This window comes from Prionailurus viverrinus, chromosome A2 (assembly GCF_022837055.1).
Source record: "Prionailurus viverrinus isolate Anna chromosome A2, UM_Priviv_1.0, whole genome shotgun sequence".
NCBI lineage: Eukaryota > Metazoa > Chordata > Mammalia > Carnivora > Felidae > Prionailurus > Prionailurus viverrinus.
Genome location: NC_062562.1, coordinates 8,864,751 through 8,884,891, shown reverse-complemented (window position 1 = coordinate 8,884,891; position 20,141 = coordinate 8,864,751). Strand labels below are relative to the sequence as shown.

The window sequence follows — 20,141 nt, the reverse complement described above, 5'->3', positions numbered from 1 at the left end:
AGTTACTTTTATTTTTTTTTTAAGGGTATTTATTTATTTTGAGAGAGACGGGTGTGTGTTAGAGAGTGGGGAAGGGGCCGAGGAAGAGACAGAATCCGAAGAAGGCTGCACTGTCAGTGCAGAGCCCGACGCCAGGCTCGAACTCGTGAACTGTGAGATCATGACCTGAGCTGAGATCAAGAGTCCGGCGCTTAGTTGACTGAGCTACCCAGGCATCCCAAGTTACTTTGAATTTTAACAGCATGTGGGAAATTGCTAGTCAGGATCCCTGATGCACGTAGGTGCAAAAACCCTCAACAAAATATTAGCGAACTGAATTCAACAATACATTAAAAGGATCACACACCACGATCAAGTGGGATTTATTCCGGGGATGCAAGGACGGCTCGGTATCCGCAAATCAGTGTAATACGCTAGGAAAATGAAGGACAAAAATCATAAATGATCATCTCAAGAGATGCAGAAGAGCATTCGACAAAATCCAACATCCTTTCGTAACGGAAACTCTCAACAAACTGGGCATAGAGGAGACGTAGTTCGACGTAATAAAGGCCACGTACGACAAGCCCACAACTGACATCATAATAGTATAACACTGAAAGCTTTTCCTCTAAGACAGGAACGAGACAAGGGTACCCGTTCCCACTACTTTTATTCAACACAGTACCGCGAGTCCCAGCCAGAGCAATTTGGCAGAAAAAGGAACAGAAGGGAGGGGCGACTGGGTGGCTCAGTCTGTTCAGAGTCCAACTTCTGCTCGGGTCATGATCTCACGGTTCATGAGTTCGAGTCCCGCGTCGGGCTCTGTGCTGACAGTGCAGAGCCCGCTTCAGATCCTCTGTCCCCCTCTCTCCTTGCTCCGCCCCCAGCCCTCGAGCCCTCTCAAAAATGAATAAATGTTTCAAAAACATTAAAAAAATAAATAAAAGGTATCCCTTTCTCCCCCCCCCCCGCCCCCAGCAGCCACCATATTAGTGCAGATTTCAAATCTGTCTTCCTGACCCAAATACATCTAACCTACATTCACTGTCTCCATTCACCTCCCAATTGGCCCTCAGCCGTTTGCCATCTGCTATATGCTCCCCAAATGCCAGTGAACCTAGGTCTCACCGAGTCCCATCTCTCCCCAAACACTATTACGCCCTCACTGGTCCAGGCAAAGTGCCCACTGGTGTAATTTCATCCCAGATAACCAATTTCTTGCTCTTCCCAAACCACTGCCAGAATCTCTAAGACATTTGCCCTGTGTTCCTGAACAGGTACATAACCTCGAGCAATAGGATGTACCACTGTGTATGTTTATATGCTCACTTTGTATGTGTGTGCAAGTATGTTGTGACTGGCACAATGGGACTGTGTACTAGATTTCCATCTGTACCCTTTTAGCTCAGTGATATATTGCATTTTTGTTAAGAGAGTCAAAGCGGTTATTAACTTATTTCCTTCAGCCTCTCCCCACCAAAAATTGTCTTACCACTTGGTGGGGGGTGGGAATAGGTTGACACAAGTTCATGTGGATACGCATGTGTCCCAAGCATTTTCTCTCAAAGCCCAAGCATTTAGGGGATCACCTCTCAGATTTTTAAAAAAGTTTATTTATTTTGAAAGACTTGGGGGGGGGGGTGGGAGAGAGAGAGGGAGAGAGAGACGACATGTGCCAGAGAGAGCAGGGGAGGGGCAGAGAGACAGGGAGAGAGAGAGAATCCCAAGCAGGCTCTGTGCGGTCAGCACAGAGCCTTACGTGGGGCTTGAACTCACAAACCTCAAGATCATGACCTGAACTGAAATCAAGAGTCAGAGGCTTAACCAGCTGAGCCACCCAAGCGTCCCTCACATCTCAGATTTTTGTTTTTTAATTTTGTATTTATTTTAATTTTTTTAATGTTTATTTATTTTTGAGAGAAAGAGAGAAAGAGCGTGACCAGGGGAGAGTGAGACACAGACACAGAATCCGAAGCAGGCTCCGGGCTCTGAGCTGTCACCACAGAGCCCGATGCGGGGCTTGAACCCACGAACCGTGAGATCATGACCTGAGCTGAGGTCAGATGCTTAACCGCCTGAGCCACCCAGGCGCCCCTGTTATTTTGTAAATCTCAGTTCATTCCTTTTTCTTCCCCTCAACTTTTCCTTCCGCTCGATGATGCAATACCTTCAACAATATTTTCCCAAGATCACCTTAACTCATCAAAACCCTGCTTGCAACATAGTTCCCAAAACCTGTTGGACTGGGCGTCCTCTGACACTAGATTCCATTTTATCCATGGATATATCTGCACAGTATTCACACATTTACGATATATTTTTTTCTCTTACCCCATTGTGTGGCTTGAAAAGTTAGAACTAGCCTGCTAAGCATAACACTTAATAATAAGCAGAAATGCACCGGCTTTTATGATGATTTGCCAGTGTAACAGGAGGATGTCTTGTTTGCATTCCAATGCACCGAGGGTCAGATTCTCCTTGGTAGCTGGCACATTCGTAGATAGTTTAAAATTTCTTCTTTTTCTCCCTTTTAGCAAAACTCCACGGAGATCTCTTTCTCCTGCCGCTTGCGGGAGAAACAGGGTTGCCGGGTCTTAAAATGCTATGGTGTCTGGGTTTCACGCCCATTACCACGATACTTTGTAAGCTACTTTTTGCTGCCGGGCTACTTGGCTGAGGAGTCTGGATCATGCCACTTTCTTAGTTCATCTTGCTAGAAAGATGGACATGTACGTTGCCTCCAGTGACCCACCTCAGTGAGTATGCTCACCCGGTGCAAAACTTTCAATGAATATAAAAATTTGGAACAGAACCACCGAGGCGCGGTTCCCTTGGTTTAACAGAGACCCGATGACTGGCTTAAATGCGAGAGAAGGTTGGTCTCTGCTGGTGGATAGCTGGGAAGCCCGTGCCCTTCTGTCCCTTGTTGTGCCATCCTCTAGGGTAGTATCTCCAAGGACGTTTGTCTAGAGACATCTTTCAGTGTCATACCTGGCTGGGGGAGGAGGCTACTGGCATCTAGTGGGTGGGGGCCAGGGGCACTGCTTAATATCGTAAAACACACAGGACAGTTTCCCACCACAAAGAACAATTTGGCCCCAAGTGTCGACGGTGCCGCCTGCCCTAGAAAAGTCCCCAGTCCCTTTTTTTCACGACTGACTTGTTGAAGAGACAGGGACAGTTGTCATGTGGTACCCCCCCCCCCCCAACTGTGGATTTGTCTGTCTGTCGCTTCCTGATATTGTCATTTAACTTGTTTCTCTACCCTTTCCATTTCCTGCAAACTGGATGTGAGGTTGAGAGACTTCATCAGAGTCAGGTTTAACGTTTTGGCAAGACGTGTCCTAGGGGAAGCTGTGAACTTCCTTTCGCATCACATCGGGAGGCCCAGGGCCCTTTACTGTGCTGCTGAGCTGCCTGGCAGCTAATGCTGGTGACAGCCTGGCCTCCGTGATCAAGTCCACACCCCTGGGCTCCGTGAGCCATCCAGCACCCTGCGCGTAGTTTGTTCCCCATCATTCTCTCACCTGCTGCTTTATGATGCCCATCGACGATCATTGCCCAGATCAATGATTTCCTTGGCTTTTGCAAAACGGCAAATTTTCTTTTTCTTTTTCTTTTTTTAAGTTCATTTATTTTGAGAGAGAGAGGAAGAGGGAAGGAGCGGCAGAGAGAGAAAAGGAGAGCATGAATCCCAAGCAAGCTCCGCACTGTCAGCACAGAGCCCAACATGGGGCTCGAACTCAACAGACCATGAGATCATGACTTGAGCCAAAATCAAGAGCTGGATGCTCAATGGACTGAGCCACCCGGAAGCCCCCAAATGGCATTTTTTCTAATTCTTTCATTCTTTCTGCATTAAAAAAAAAAAAAGTTTATTTATTTTGAGAGAGAGTGAGCAAGCGGGAGAGGGAAAGAGACAGAGGGAGAGAGAGCATCCCAAGCAGGCTCTGTGCCATTATCGAGGAGCCCGACATGGGGCCTGATCCCACGAACTGTGAGATCATAATCTGAGCTGAAATCAAGAGATGAACGCTTAATGGACTGAGCTACCCAGGCCCCCCTAATTACCAATGTTTCAGAAAGGAGTTGGTCAAGAGTATAACTTGACTTCCAATGGTATAACGTGTGTTTTTAAGTTTCAAATTGGGGTATAACATACATAAAGGACATAGATTTCGAATGGAGAGCTCAGGGAATTTTTTGTATCTATAAACCCATGCAAACACTATAAAAAAAAATAGAACACTTCTAGCCCACACTGCCTTCCCTGCCACAAAGGCTTATAATGAATATTTGCGATTGAAGAAATGATTTCCAGGCTTGGCTGTGCTCACTGGGGGGTTAGGGACTTCAGGGAGGTGGGGAAATGGGTGGGAGGTGGCAATAGGGCTTCTAGTCCCCCCCCCCCCCCCCCCCCGCCGTGGCCCCCATGCACACAGGGCTGGCCCTGGGACCTCCACCTGTCTCACAGACGCAGCTGCAGGGGCTGACTGGCTCTGCGGGCTGGGATTTATCCTGGCCACCTTATGCCTGCAAGTCGCATTCATTCTTGGGTGGACTTATCAGGGCTGGGGCTCCGAGAGCATTTCCAGGCTGATTGAAACTGCTGCTGCTTTTCCTCTACCGTGGAGGGTCACACCCCGGGGCATCAAAGCACATTGGAAAGGCCCAGAAAAGGAGACAGGCTGTCTGGGCTCTGCTGCCTCCCAGCTGTGTGATCCCGGAAGAATCTACTTCTACCTCTGAGACTCTATTTGCTTTTTTGCTTTACCCGTCTAGCGGGGCGGGGGGGCAGTGGGGGGGAGTGGATGTTCCACTTTGCGGGGCTGTTGGGAGGTGGAGGGTTTCTGGGGAATCACCTGGCTGCCTTTGCTTATCTGACCTCACCTCCTGACGCTTTCCTCTTTGCTCATTCTGCCCCAGCCTGATGTTTATCTCCCGCCTCCCCTCCTCCCCGCCGTTCCCTCCACCTGGGTTTTATGGAGTTTGCTTCTTTTCACAACTCAGGACTGCAGGACCCCTCCCTCAAGTGACACAGGCCACTGCATCCTGTCACTCCTCTCCCCCTGCCCCATGTCACTCGTACAGCCCCTTAAAAACCTATCTTATGTAGTCATTTCACTAGTAATGGTGTCTCTCTTAATAAAATGCAAAGCCTGAGGTTTTGTCTGCTTTCTTTACTTTTACAGCCCGGGCCTTGCACACAAGAGGGGTGAAGTTGGTTGAACCAGGAAACAGCAGCTCAGAGACGGAGCCGCTTCGTCACACTGTCACACAGCAGGACTACAAGTAGAACCGTGGGCTCTGAGCTTTTTCGTTCATTTTCCTGTCTCTGGTGGAGACCACGGGGCAAAACTGAAGCAGGTCGCGGGGCGGGCGGGGGTGGGGGGGGGTGGGCAAAAAACTCATTTATCAAGATAATTACTATTTTGAGAAATCAAAATTAATGCAAAAAATTTTGAGGATTAAAATATGTTTTTGAAAAAGTAAAAGACAAGATCCGATCCAGCACTCGCGTGACTCACTTCATCTTGATCCCACTCCTGGCAGGATCCTATCTTTATTTAAAATTTTGGTAGTTTGGTCATCATGGATTTATTTTTTCCCCATTAATTTTGATACTTAAAAAATATTGGATAGAATGTCATTTATCTTGATGATTGAGTTTTTGCGCCCTCAACCTAGTCTCGACCCGCTTCTGTCTCTTCTCTCCTGGAGAAACTGAGGCAAGGAGGACGGTGAGGGGGCGGCGCGACGGAGGGGGAAGAGCGTCGGGGTGCGCTGTGGAGCCTTGGTGAGCAGCCCGCACTGCCCTGGGGGTGCTGGGCACCGACCTTTGCTTATCGCCCGCGCTAGAAGCCTCTAATTAAGTCCTCCGCTTGCAGGAGACCTTTCCCAGGGCTGTCCGCACCGCCTGCGGGGCGGAGATAGCCGCGGTTGTCCCGGCAGCGGTGACCTTTTCCGGCCCGATAGGAGGGGGAGGCGGGAGCCCTCGCGGAGGCCGGGTCTAGGCGGAGGTGGCGGAGGAAGTTTGCTCGAGGGATGGGACCCGGGATCGAACCCAGCCTTCACATCCCACGACCATCTTACCAACGTAGGGCAATAGGGGGGAGGGGAAGAGCGCCCAGTGACGTCACTGAATCCCTAGCCCAGCTCCGCCGCTGACGTCACAGACGAGCCGCGCGCGTCACTGCATTCCTCCCGTGACGTAAGCGCGCGAGGCGAGGAACAGACCCACCGGGGCAGGAAGAAGTCTGAAGGAAGAGAGCTTTCCTTTCTCGCCTTTTATAGTTGGTAAGGCTTTTAAAGTACGCTGAGCGGACTACCACTCCCAGCTGGCTTTGCGTGCTGCGCATGCGCACGGTTCCCAGCTGGAGAGCGCGGCAAACCTTTGGAATGGATTGACATCCCTTTAGCTGAACCATAAGGCAGGTTTTACAGCCGCAAGCCAATCCCAACCTCACAGACCCCACCCCTTTATTCTTAGGCCGCTGCTTCCTTGCGGGAGTGACGGGTTCTTCTGCCTTTGAGGGTTCAATTTCCTTTGATGGACATTCACACCGATGAATCAGAGCGCCGAGAAGTCGAGAGGGTGTTGAAAAGCGTGACTTAGGACCAATAGCTTAGCAGCAGGACCTAGCGCCATCCAATCACTTCTCCTGGCGCCGCCAATCACCCGGGACTCCGCCCCCGCTCATGACGTGTGTAGGGTGGGTAGCAACAGTTGCCCCGGTGAGGGAAACGGAGGCGCCATAGCCACGGTAGTCGTGGCGACCAAGCAACCCGGCAACGCGAGTCAACAACAACAACCGCCCGGCCGACCCCCACCCCCACCCCCCCCTGCCCGGCCCGGGGACCCCGGCACGTTCCGTCCCCCTCCCAACATCGCCTCCGAGACCTCTGGAAAGCCCTTCTGCGGACAGAAGTAGGAAGAAGCCGAGGTAACCCGGGCGGCCCTGGGGTGGCGGGCCCGGCCAGGGAGGGCGGCGGGGCCCGGGCGGCGGGTGTCGCTGTAATCATAGTCCGGGGGGAAGGGGCGGGCGGTCAAAATGGCGGCGGCGACTGTCGGGGCCGTGGGGGAGGGGGCCGGGGCCCGGCTGGGGCGACACCACCCGCCCCTGGGGTCCGGGGCCCAGCCCCCGCGAGGGGCGGGCGCTAGCAGGCCGGCGGCGAGTGGAGGTCGGTTGGACGGGGCGGGGGGCTTTTATATGTTGGGAGGCGCGGAGAGGCGGGCCTGGGGAGGCTGGGCCAATGGGAGCGAGGGAGGGGCGAGGCGGGGCGGAGGTGAATGGGCGGGGCCAGGTCGTAAGGTGTGGGCGGGGCCGGCGGGTGCCGGTGGCTGGGGAACCGGGTGGGGCAGTTGCCGCCAGGGCCTTACAGCCTCCCAAAGGGTTGGAAAGCCACCTGTGCTGCGTCGCTTTAGAACCCACCCCACCCCAGTCATTCCCAGTACTCCGTGTCTGCCACATCTGAGGCCTCAGTTTTCCATTCTGTAAAGTGGGGAGAATCATTGCCATCGTCCCTTTTCTACATTTCAGGGATTTCTGACTCCTTTCAGGAATTTCTCTAGGCCTCATCTTTGAACTTTTACTGCTATGTGCTATTTTTGAATATGGTTTGATAGAACTGTTAGCTAATCTTGATTTCCACACTGCCGTCTGTTCCTAAATCTCCCTTATTCTCGGAGAGAAAGCAAAGGAAAACAAAGTTTCGTGGCGAAACTGTGGGCGAGGAATATGGCTTCAGCCGGAAGGATTTGGTTTGCAGAAGTCGAAGCCCATGGCAGGGGAGGAGTGATCTGGGGTGACTGAGGTCGTCGAACAGAAACTTGATTGCTTCTCTGTGCACTGCTCTCTTAGACCTCGTATCGTCCCTGGCCAGAGGACTTGTTTCTGGAGATGGCACGATTTCCAACCTTCTTGCCCATCAAAGTCTGCCTTTCTGGGAATGGGAAGCAAATGGCGCCTGGAGAAGTTTCTTAGATTTCTTAAGCTGCTTCTCTTGGCCAGACACATGTTTTTGTGTCAATCAAGTTGGTGTCAGCTGGGTCACATGTCACTGAGGAGGTACCAGCCTCCAGAGCCACGTGGGCAGGAGCGGCACATCAAGATTAGAGGAAAGGGGAAGTGTTCCATGTTTGTTACAGGAGAATCTGAGCGACTGCTTTGGCGGGCAACAGGATCTACCTGCTTGGGGAAGGACTTATTTTTTTCAGATAGCCAGCTGGGCCAAGTCCATGTTGCTTGTTCTCTGTCTTGCTTTGGAGCTCGGCATCAGCAGAGCTGAGTGGCGGTGTGCAAACTGTAGCCCTTTTCTTTTAAAAATTTTTTTTTCAACGTTTATTTATTTTTGGGACAGAGAGAGACAGAGCATGAACGGGGGAGGGGCAGAGAGAGAGTGAGACACAGAATCGGAAACAGGCTCCAGGCTCCGAGCCATCAGCCCAGAGCCCGACGCGGGGCTCGAACTCACGGACCGCGAGATCGTGACCTGGCTGAAGTCGGACGCTTAACCGACTGCGCCACCCAGGCGCCCCAAGTCCTTTTCTTTTAAAGTCAATCAACTTCGAGGAAAAGGATCGTCTCAGGCTTTCCGTCAAGAATTTGAGACAAGGGGGGAGGGGTGGGGGGGGGTCTCACTTCTCCGGGACTTTTTCTAGACCCGTTCCTCTTTGAGAGGTGACAGGACCCCTTGAAAGTTCAGAAAGGCAGAGATTAATTTTCCGAGCCAGACTGGAAATACCAAGTCGCCAGAAAGGTCATCACCACCTGTTGGAAAAGGCAAACTTTGAGCAGAAGGCGATGTTAGCAGTTATCTAGGCTTGTTAACTGCCCCCCCCCCCCCATAACTTTTACATTTGAAGGGCCCAACCCCAGAGGGGTCTTGTGACTAGGGTTGAGGGCACTGGTTTAGTTTGCTTGTGGAAGCAATCAGCTGCTTTCTCGCAATCAACTGTCGCTGTGTGCCCTTCGATGAGTTACTGTGCTTCTCTAACCTCAGTTTCCTTTTGTCCAAGCGAGGGACAGTGACCATTGGTAATACTCTTAATCTCATATTCCTATGTTATGGACCCGATAAAAGAATCCATGTTGAACATCAAATACATAGTAATTGCTCAAACTGTGTTAGTGGCTACCCTTATTATCATGATTGTCCTCTCCTGCTCAGCCCTCCGAATTACACCGCTTGTATTTATTTTTATCATTTTGAATTGGGTGAGAGCCTAGTGGCTTTAAAGGTTGACTCACTTGTTGGGCTGTGTGGGCAGATGACAGAGATCCCGGGAAGCTGGATACCAGGACTCTAGTTTCTAGTGGGAAAGTGTTATTCCCCTCGCTCCTGAATAGTCCTTCTCCCGCTTCAGGAGAGCAGCCAAACAGAAAAAATTCTCCTGGGCCTGGGCCCAGACTCAGCCCCAAGGCTTCCAGGAGGCAGCTGGGTGAGCCAGAGATGTGGGTGTCGTGGGAATGGTGTCCCTGGAGCTGAAGTCCTTGCCCTCCCCTCCCCATACACGTCTCAACATCTCGGGGATGGGCCAGGCAGACTTCCCCAGGGATGCAGTCTGCAGATAGCAACGGCACACTGCATGCTCTTCTTGGGCTGGGCAGCCCGTTCTGGACCAGGGGGCATTGCCCAGCCCTGCTGCACAAGCCTGCTGCTGGCAGGCAGAGGCAGGAGGCAGTAACTCTTTCACAAGGTCTCGTCCATTGGTAGATTCACAGTGACCTTTGACACCCATTAACAGTGTGTTCCTGGCATGTGGACACTCATTTGACAGTAAAAGTTGAGTCCCTACTATGTGCCCATCAGTGTTCTGGACCCGGAGGTCAGTGATGGGCAAGGCGGGCCAGGTCTCGGCCCTGGGAGAGCTTGCGTTTCTGGTCATGGAAGGAAGAGGAACTATGGATAAGAAAATGGGGCGGGGGGGGGGGGCGCCTGGGTGGCTCAGCCGGCTAAGCTGCTGACTCTTAACTTTGGCTCAGGTCATGATCTCACGGTTCGTGAGTTCGGGCCCCCGCATTGGGCTCTGTGCTCACAGAGCAGAGTCTGCTTCGTATCCTCTGTCTCCCTCTTTCTGCCCTTCCCCTGCTCTCTCTCTCTTTCTCTCTCTCAAAAATAAAATAAATGGTTAAAAAAAGAAAAGAAAAGAAAAGAAGGAAATAGAGGTCCAGGAAGAAAATCAAACAGGAGTCTGTGCTTCAGAGTACTTGGGGTGGGAGGCACACTTGAGACCCAAGAAGGTGACATACAAGCTGAGATCTGAACGATATGAGGCAGCCAGCAGTGGAGAATGGGAGTAGAGGTGAGGAGAGGATGTCAGTCAGGTGGAAGAGTTGGTGCAAAGGTCCTGAGGCAGGAGGAGGCATGGAACATTCTCGGAGCAAGAGCCAGTTTGACTAGAACATTCAAAGTGAGCAGGAGAGACTTGAGGGGCTAGATGCCTCAAGGCCTCAGAAGTCTTGGGAAGGGCTCTGGATTTTATTTAATTTCTGTGATAGGAGCCTTGGAATACAAGAGTGACAAGATAGGATTTGTGTTTTCAAAGGATCTTAAAGACTATAGAGGCGAGACTGGAGCTAGGAGCCAGTAATGAGAGTGTTGTGGGGGTCTGACAACTGGGATTGGCTGATGAAAGTGGAGAGAAGTGTCCAGCCTTAGGATCTGTTTTGGAGGAATTACAGAGAAGTCTTAAAAACTAACTGGCTATAGAGGATCAAGGAAACGCACATCATGATATTTAAATTCCCTGTTCCCCTGCAAGTTCCCCATTGAAGCCATTCTATGGATGAGGAAAGTGAGCTTTCTTTCCATTTCCTTCGGAGGGCCTTGTCCAAGATATAAACCATCTGGTTGTAGAATCTGGCATCCAGAACAGAGGTCGGCAAACTTTGCCACCTGGTTTTGTGTGGCCTGTGAACAAAGAATGATTTTTACACTTTTCAGAGATTGGGGGGGGGGGGGGGGGAATCAAAAAGGAGAATATTGTGTGGCATGAATAAAATGTCCTGGCGTGATAGGATATGAAATTCAAATTTCAGTGTCTATAAATAAAGTTTTATTAGCACATAGCTGCGTTCATTTGTTTACATATTATCTATGGCTGCTTTCACTGCAAGGGCAGAGTTGAGTAGTTGCAATAGAGGCTGCCTGCCCAGAGATTGATTGATTCAATGATTGATGCAAACATTCTCCAAAAACAGATACTGACTTTGAAAGATAGATACAGCCATTGGTGACTTTCTTGGCAGTTTCATTGCCAAGGAACAGGTTTGCTGAGTGATTCCCTTGTTCTGTGTGCCCTGCTCTGTAAAGAAAGGGGTCTCATGCCGTATAAATATTCGTGACTTATTTCTCTCTAGGGAGCACCTTGCAGAACAGTGCTTAACCTACTCATCCACGAATGGAAAGAAAAGGGCTTCCTGGTCACACAATTGTGGGAAACGTGGGATCCTGTATGGCCCTTCCTGGAGACTGATGGCAATGACAGTTGCCAATAGAGAAGTTGGTTTAACTGTTTCACTAATCTCCCCTTCTCTTAAAAAAAAAAAATGTTTATTGATTTTTAAGAGAGACAGAGAGAGAGAGAGAGAGACAGACTCCGAGTGGGGCAGGGGCAGAGAGCGGGAGACACAGAATCTGAAGCAGGCTCTAGGCTCTAAGCTGTCAGCACAGAACCTGATGCGGGGCTCCAACTCACAAACAGTGAGATCGTGACCTGAGCCGAAGTCAGACACTTAACAGGCTGAGCCACCCAGGCGCCCCTCCCCTCCTCCTTTTCAATTTCGCTGTTCAGCCTTCATTGTCCCTTCCTTCCCCTGCCCCTCAGTGGAAGGAATGAGGCCTTCGGGCTTTGCACCTCAAGGAGGAGAAAGCACCTGCAAGTGTGGAGCTCCCTTCCTTGTGGGAGGTACCCCAGGAGCAAGCCGTGCTGGGGCTCAGAAAAGCCCAGGCCAGGGTTTCTCACAGACGTCCCTCAGGGCCACCTGCCTCGAATCATCTGGTGGAGAGTTAGCTCAAACAGCAGACTCTGGGGCCATCCCAGACTCTGGGCAGTGGGGCCCAGGAGCCTGCATTTAACTAGCTCCGTAGGTGATGCTGATGAACAAACACCAGGGTTGGAGTCCCCCTGGGCACCTCTTTCTAAGACCTCTTTCCCCTTCCCCCTCCATCTCTACGTGGCACAGATACTTGTTCAATGAGAAGGAGAATAGTGGTTTCCACCTCTCAGGGCTTACTGGGTGCTGGGCTTGTCTCGTCGGACCTTTACACCAGCCCTATGCATCGGTGTCCTCCTCATCCCCAGGTACAGATGGGGAAACTGAGGCCCAGCGGAAGGTCAGTAACGTGTTCATGAATTAAGAGACCAGTCAGGGTTCGTGTCGAGGCGGCTCTGACCCCAAACAGACGAACACTGATCAGCAGCCGTGACTCGAGCCCCTGAGCTCGGCCGGAGTTTGGACCTGATGGTGTGAGGAGCCCCCATAAGGCAGCCCCTCTGATGCCGGCACGAAGACTTTGGGAGGGCAGGGGCTGCAGGATGATGACATCTTCTTGCGCGTGGCAGGTGTTTAATCTCTGTGCATGGGGCTCAGGTATCCCCATCTGGAAAACAGGGAACACGCTATGTACTGATTGAGAGAAGTAAGTGAGCCCTGCGCCTGGCTCCCGGGGTGGGGCTAGCAGTTAAGAGCACGCATCTGGAGCTCAGAGAGACCCGGGTTCAAATCCTCTTCTTACCAGTTGCTGGGCACCCTTGGCGTGGTTTTGCTCATCTGTAAAATGGCCATGGTGGCTCCTCCGTCATGGGGCTGCTGTGCAGAGGTGATCGCAGCCAGGGCTCCTGGGGCTTCCGGTCAACCAAGAGTTGTCCCCACCCCCCCCACCCCCACCCCCTGCGTCCTTCCCCTTGCGAATCCCACTCCTCGTCACCAGTGGCTGGAGGGCTGCCTGTTGGCGCGCGATGGCACACAGGTGCTCAAGGGTTAGCGCAAGAGAGCCTCTGGTTCAGCGGCCATCGGGGCCTGGAGTGCCCACGGGTGTCACAGGCGACCACGGGCAGGGCTGTCAAACTCAAATACTATCCTGGGCTGGCAGGGGCCGCGAAGATACGGGGGCTGGAGCTTCTGTTAACCACCCCAGTGTTTGTTCCGCTGTCCTCAGATATTCAGGGGCTGGGGATGGCACCCGTTAGTGTGGGCGGCGGCGGCGGCGGGGGGTGGCGGGGGGGGAACCGTTTGCCCATCTTCTGGGCTTGGTGAGAGGGAGGTGGGGCTTGCGGGGGTGGGACTTAGCACTGGGAGGGGCGCAGTCAGCTAGAAGGGACTAGGCTCATCAGGAGGGGCGGGTGCCTAGCCCAGTACCTGGGAGCGGGACCCACGACCCCTCAGCAGCCAGAAAAGCTGCCTCTGCCTGGTTGGGCCGGCCCCATTCTGAGGTCAGCGGTGACTGCTGAGCCTGCCCTGTGGCCGGGGCCTGCTCCCAGCCCGGTGCCCCTAGACTCGGAAGGGCACTCTTCCTGTGATGAGCTCACATCTGCTATGGTAACCCATTATGGTCCATTCAAGGGCCTGAAAGCCTCTGTGGCCACAAGCTGCTCTAAGAGCTTTTTGGACTCAAAAACACTCTTCCCTTGTCTGGCACCCCACTGGGAATGATACCCAGCCAAGAATCCAAGCCCAAATAGCAGGCATGTAGGGAACTGGGGCAGGCTGGCTGCGAGACAGCTTTCCCCACGACCTTACCTTCCAACAATTAGCCAGCTACTCAGGTGCTCAGAGTGCCCAGGACTCAGCCTCAGCCTGCTGTGTGGCCTGGGGCAAGCTCCTTAACCTCTCTGAACCTCAGCTCCTCATCTGGCAGGAGCAAACCCAAACCCAGGCATGGTTGTTGCAAAGTTTAAAATGAAATAATGGAGAGAAGGCACTCAGCACATTGCCCAGTCTGCAGGAGCCCTCGGGAGAAGTGTACTATTTGTCTCTGGGTGAGGGCCCAAGACCCCACCCTCCCTCACCCTCCTTTGACACAGGGGTCCCCCAGGCAGCCGAGGCTGGGAAGGAAGAAGGCAGAAGCCCTGGACAGGGGTGAGTGGAAGAAGCGTGGGCCAGCCCCAGTCCATAACCAGTTCCCCTGCAGTGATGGGTTGGTTGTCTCTGGCCACCAGCCTCAGGATTTAATTAAGTTAGCGATGAACCTAACCGTGTCTCTAGGGAGCCAGGAGCTGCCCCTGGTTTCCTCCGCCTGTAGATTAATTCTTGTTTTTCCTTCTTTTTTTTTTTTTTTTTTTTTTTTTTTGTTTCCCCCCCCTCCCCTTCTTCCCAAGGAAGAAAAAAAAAAAAAGCCTTATTTATTATCATTTCCCCCACTGTTGGCATGGCAACACCAGCGTACGTTACTGAGCTCCAGGCAGCCCCACAACCATCCCAGCCACCACAGGCCCAGCCCCAGCCACCACCGCCGCCAGCAGCGGCGCCCCAGCCCCCCCAGCCGCCTGCCGCCGCGGCTACCCCCCAGCCCCAATATGTCACTGAGTTGCAGAGCCCCCAGCCCCAGGCACAGCCACCAGGCAGCCAGAAGCAGTATGTGACGGAGCTCCCGGCCACCCCCACGCCCTCGCAGCCGGCTGGCGCCCCCACCCCGACCCCGGCGTCCCAGCAGTACATCGTGGTCACCGTCTCTGGTAAGTGGACATGTCCTCGGAGCCGGGGGTGCTCTGAGAACGACTCGGACAGGACTTTGGGGAGCCCTGCGTCCTGGATGGAGGGGGGCAAAGGGACGCCCTCCCTCTGTCACTGTGCCTGTCAACAGCACGGCAGCTTTCAAACTTGCTGGGGTCCCCGGGGGGGGGGGGGACGTGGTGGGGGGTATTTCTGGGGAAGGAGGGGTCAGGCCAAGCAACGAGGCTTCTGTACGCCTGAACTCCTTTCCACCAGGGCAGCCCTTAGAGCTGTTTCTGTCTCTGTCCCCAAGTAAACTGCCACTTGAGGAAAGGACTGGGCGGGGGACTTAAAGTTTGCAAACGTCTGTTGGAGACGGAGGGCGAACGGCCTGCCCTCATTTCATGTGAGGCATTCGTGGGGGCACTTTGGGGAGGTCAGCCGGGAGGCCTCCCCAGAGGTGCACCCTTTTTGTTTCTGGCAGGACCCAGGGGCCGAGGGAGGCTGTTGGTTGGGCAGTTTCTTGATCGCGTGGCCAAGGACCCCTGTTTCTCACTGCAGTCTCCCCTGTGGCTGTAGAGAAAGTGGCCGGGAAGCTTGAGTCGTGGCGTCCGTGATTCTTGCCTGGACCATCTTTCCCACGTCCTAGAGATGGGCCCAGCAGGAGGGACTGGGAGCAGAGGGTCAGGACAGGGAGTCACGCCCCTGAGGAGGCAGAGCTCAGACCAGGACTGGGCATCTTCAGTGGTTTCCAGTGTGCACCGAGGGGTGGGGTGGGGGTAGGACAGGGGGAGAATGCCTTGAAGCCCCTCAATCCTTCCAGAATGGAAAGGGAAGGAGGGGGAATCGCAAAGCCATCCTGGGAGGCTGTGGAAGGGGCAGGTCAAGGCCGGGTTTAGGAAGATAGGACAATATAGAGTGATATGTGGCAACTGACATGGCCCCAGGGGACCAGAGCGGATGTAGCCGGAGCCCCGAGCAGCATCCTTTAGGCTCCTGGCAGTGTCGGAGTCTCCAGAGAGGGGTGGGGGTGGGGGCAAGCAGGGGCTCAAAGTGGTGACTCTTTACCACAGGGGCTGGCCTGGAGGGATGTCATGTGAGAGCCATGCTGAGAGCACCAGCCATGGACATGGCCAGGGTCCCCAGGTCGCAGATCTCCAGCAGGTTCCCAGCACTGCCCAGTTATCCTGCTGGGTTTTCTCACCAGCATACCCCACCTCCCAACTCTGCAAGAAGCCGACCCTCACCTCCATTATCTCATCTCACTCCTCCCTCCTGATCCCTGACCCTGCTGCCTACCTCACTGGGGACTGGGGACAGGCGCCATCACTTATCAAGAAGGACCCCATCTCCCCTGAGCTGGTCTCACAGCTCTCAGGGTGGGTCTGTGCCCACCAGCTCTGAAAATCCCAGGCCATCCCCTCCAGGGCCTCGTGGCTCAGTCCCTCTCTTGCACATCTTTCCCACCAGCCTGCAAAAGTGAAACAGCTCCCATTTTAACCCGAAACCCCAGTTCCTGCACCCCTCCAGCTGCTGCCCACGGCTTCACTTCCTTTTAAGTTCAAATTCCTTGAAGGGTTCCCCCTCCCTTCCTTAACTCGTTTTCTCTCCTCTGCTGGCCTGTGCCTTTCCCCCACCCCCCGCCCAGGGCCCCAGTTGGGAGTCGCCCACAGCTCCACCTTGTCTGTCTGCTGGTCTGCTTCCTTGGTCCCTGGGAGCCACCTGACACACTGGTCCCCTTCCTCCCAGAAGCACCCTCCTGCCCTGGTCTCTGCCCACTTCCTGCCTCCCTTCTCAGCCCCCTTTGCTGTTTTCCTCCTCCCGTCCCTTCAGGGTGGCCTTGTCCAGTGTGTCCACTTCCACTCCCACCTCGGTGCTAACAGCACTCCCTGGGCCATGGCCTGGAACCCCAGCCACCTGTGACCCATCCATTCAGGGTTGAACAGGCTTCCCAAGCCAGCATGGCCAGATGGAACTCTGGATGTTTTCCCCTCATCAGTCCGCCCTCTCCTGAGACTTCCTCGTCCTAATAAATACCACACCCGGGCTCAGGCCAGCCTGGATTCCCGTCCTACCCATCCCTGAGCAAGACCTCTTGGCCCCACCTCCTAAATGCTGCCAGCACCCACCATCTCTCCCACCTCCACGGCCCCCCCCACCCTGATCCAGCTCCTGCCCTCACCCACCACCGTCCACCCCCACAGCGCCCAAGAGGGAGCCTGATGGCAACTATTGATTAATCGCATCACAACCCAGTTCAACCCAGATGATTCGGAGGCAGGTGGCCCTGGGAACCCTCTCTGAGAAACCCTGACCTTGGCTTTCTCACCTGAGGAGAGCTGGCCCCCCGTGGCCTCTCCCACAAGGAAAGGGCTTTCAAAGCTCCGCCCTTCCTACATCCCCTGCCGACAATTGCCTAGCGTTCCAACTCTGGCTGGGAGATCTGCCAGCCTCCCAGCCCTACCTGGTCCCACCTGCCCCCTCCCACATCTGCTCCAGCCCTACTGGCCTTCCTGCGGCTCTAAAAACCCACAAGGCTCAGTCTGACCTCCAGGTCTTTGCGCTGTCGGCGCCTTCTGCCTGGAGCGCTGCTCGTCCCAAACCTTCCCATGGCTTGTCCTCTCTGTTCTGGTGTCTGCTCAGATGCCACCTCCCTGACACCCACACCTCCCCACCCTCCACGGCTCGCTCTGTCTCCTGACTTTGCTTTATTTTTCTTCTTAACACTCATCGTCACCTGAAGTGATGACGCCCATCCCCTTATCCCTGAGGGCGGGGCTCTGTCCACTGGGTCTTTGTGGAATGACTGGTGAGCACCCACGTGAGTGCCAGCCTGACCCATCACAGCCTTCCCGTTCGGTCAGCCCTGGGCAGCCGAGAGCAGGCGGGAGGCCTCGCCTGTCACTGCGGGAGGACTTCGCTCAGCATACAGGGCATCTGATTGGCCCTGGACTTCCTGGGTGCTGGTTTTTGCTGCTTTGGGGGTCCGGGGCCCTCAGGGCAAGGGTTTGGAAAGGGCACATGGCTCCAGGCCCTAGGGCACCCCCAACTCCTGGCATGTTCCTCTCTCCCCGCCCCCAGCCTCTCCTGTGCTCCCTGATGCATGCCCAGGGAGCAAGCCCCTGGTGCTTAGAGGTCAGGCCTTTGCTCCCACTCCCCTGGTCCCCCGTTATACCGTGGGGCCACTCTATGCTGGTGGGCTGCAGTAAATGGGCCACGGGGTGACACTAGAGATTCCTTCTTTGGTCTGTCTTTCACAGTGGTGCTGGGGGCTTTCTGTTCCCCGCTGCTCCCTGTTCCGGTGGCAGGGAGCCTGTCCCCCAAAGGGTTACTGGGTGATGCTTCCTTCGTCTGTTCTGAGGAAGAGGAGGTTGGCTGTACCTTGTCATTCCACTTGCTGCTCCATTGGCCCCTCCCCCCTCCCCTCGCAGTGATTTCCCAGGGTTCCTCCATGACCCTCTCCTGGGTTAGTGTCTCTTTTCATCTAAGGGTGGCCTCTGGGTCACGTGAGCCCATCCCAGCCGTGGCGGCGGGGGTAGGGGAGGTAACTGACACCAGTCAAGGCTGCGGCAAGGTGCCAGGGGCTCCTTCAGAGCCAGAGCAATCTGAGCTGACCAGGGACCCAGGGGGACGCAGGGAGGAGGTGGGGGGGGGGGGCGCGGGCCAGATCCAACCTGGAGCCCAGGCTGGAATCCCAACTGAGAGCAACACCACACGCCAGACTTTATGGGCTCTGCCCGAAGGTGTCTTTGGAGGTGATGGGAAGGAAACTTGTTTCCCTGCTCAGGACCAGCCCTCTAGATCCATAAGTGCCTGTCCTCACAGGCTGCCAGCCTCTTGCCCGAAACTCGAGGTGGAAGGAGGGCACTGCGGGCCCTGGCTGCCACGGCAGGAAGGTGAAACTGAGCCGGCCTGCAGGAGACAGGGCTGGGCTGAAGGAGGGTCTGCGGCCAGCCTGTCTTCCCTGCTTAGCTCACACTTGGAGTCCTTGGGAGTCCAGGAAGACTTGTGTCCGAAAGAGAGCTTTACAGACGGGGAAGCCAAGGTCAGGGCAGACGAGGGACCCAGGACCCACAGGCCGCTCCAAGAGCGCCTGACGGAAGTCATTTCAGGATCAAAGGATCGGGAGGGAGAGAGCCAGACTGCCCCGTCTGTCATCCGTGAGGACGACAGCTTGTCATCAAGCCTCTGGGGCTTCCCTCAGTCTTCCCCCCTCATAGCTCGTGGTCCTGGAGATGTGAGTAGGTCTCAATGGGGAAGTTGCAGGGCCCGGGGAGGAAGTGATGCTCATCAGATTGAGGGACAGGAAACCAGCTGCCACTTCCTGACTATAGACTTGAGGCTGCAGGGCCCTCCCTGGTCTCATGCACATGCCCAGAATGGAGAAAGCAGACAGACAGATGCAGAGGCCCCAACACACACACACACACACACACACACACACACACACACACACACGAAGCCCCTCATCCAAATATTAGACTCTGGAATCTCACCTGCTTACTTCATGGTGCAGCCTGGCACCCCCTCCTGGCCTGGCAGATCCGGGGCTCCCAGCCTTGAGGACCATCCCAGACTGTTTCCTGGGGCTTCCCCATCCCCTGGTCTCAGCAGGTCCCCAGGCCTCCCAGCTGCTGAGGGTCCCGCTGAAGGTCCCACTGAAGGCGTTTTCATCGGAGGCCCCGGGCCTAGGAGGTAGCTGGGGCCAGCCCTCCACTCAGTGGCCCACCATGAACTAGGCAAAACCTGTCAGAGGCCTCTTCGGTTGGGTGCCATTCCTTGGGCTGGGCCTGGCTCCCCGTGTCCCACGGACGGCCAGGTGTGCCAGGCCCCTCACGTGACTCAGGGCTTTCTCAGGTTTCTCCCGGGGGCCCATCTCAGTGATGGCTGCCTCCCTCACTGCTCAGGGAAGCCTAAGTGGATACGAGGGAGGACTCTAGCCGGATCTAGGGATTGGTATCTCCTGGAACTGGCTGCAGAGGCAGCTGGCCAAGCGGGCCTGAGGTTGTCCCAGTGTGTGTCCCACGTGTGGCCCGTGAGAGGCCTCCCCCAACAACCACCTCCCGCATCTGGCCACCACTCCCCCTCCCCGCGATGCAAAACACGCTCCTGAGCTCTGCTCCAGACTTGGTCCCTGAGGTTCTCGCTGCTCCCTGGCACTGCCCTTCTGCCCTGGCCAGGCTCTTCTCCAAGCCTGTGTCCGCACATAGCCAAGGCCCAGCTCCCAATGCTCTGGTCCTTCTGGGATTCCCGTTGACCGCCCCCCCTCACTGTTGACCACGGCCCTTGGGGTGTCAGCCCAAGCATGACCCGAGACTCTGGATTCTACGCACAACGTGAGGTTTAGGTGGGCACAGATCTGGGCCAGCATCCTGTCTTGCCACTTCCCATCTGGGTGACCTTAAGCAGGTCACTTCCTCTTTCCCTGTCGCTTGCCTTATCTAATAACAGGGGTGATAAAAGTTCTTTCTGTCTCCAGCTACCCGGGAAGACCGTAGCGCA

At 54.7% G+C, this 20,141-nt stretch overlaps 1 protein-coding gene across 1 annotated transcript in view; it reads left to right on the top strand.

Annotated features, from left to right (window-relative positions):
- The first annotated feature begins 6,076 nt into the window (after nucleotides 1-6,076).
- The window catches only part of RFX1 (regulatory factor X1), a 32,942-nt gene continuing 18,877 nt past the window's right edge, over nucleotides 6,077-20,141 (top strand). Inside the window, 4 exon segments of the mRNA XM_047851041.1 lie at nucleotides 6,077-6,279; nucleotides 6,473-6,926; nucleotides 14,012-14,066; nucleotides 14,306-14,662. Of these exon segments, the coding sequence (XP_047706997.1) occupies nucleotides 14,356-14,662 (307 nt within the window). The 5' untranslated portion in view covers nucleotides 6,077-6,279; nucleotides 6,473-6,926; nucleotides 14,012-14,066; nucleotides 14,306-14,355.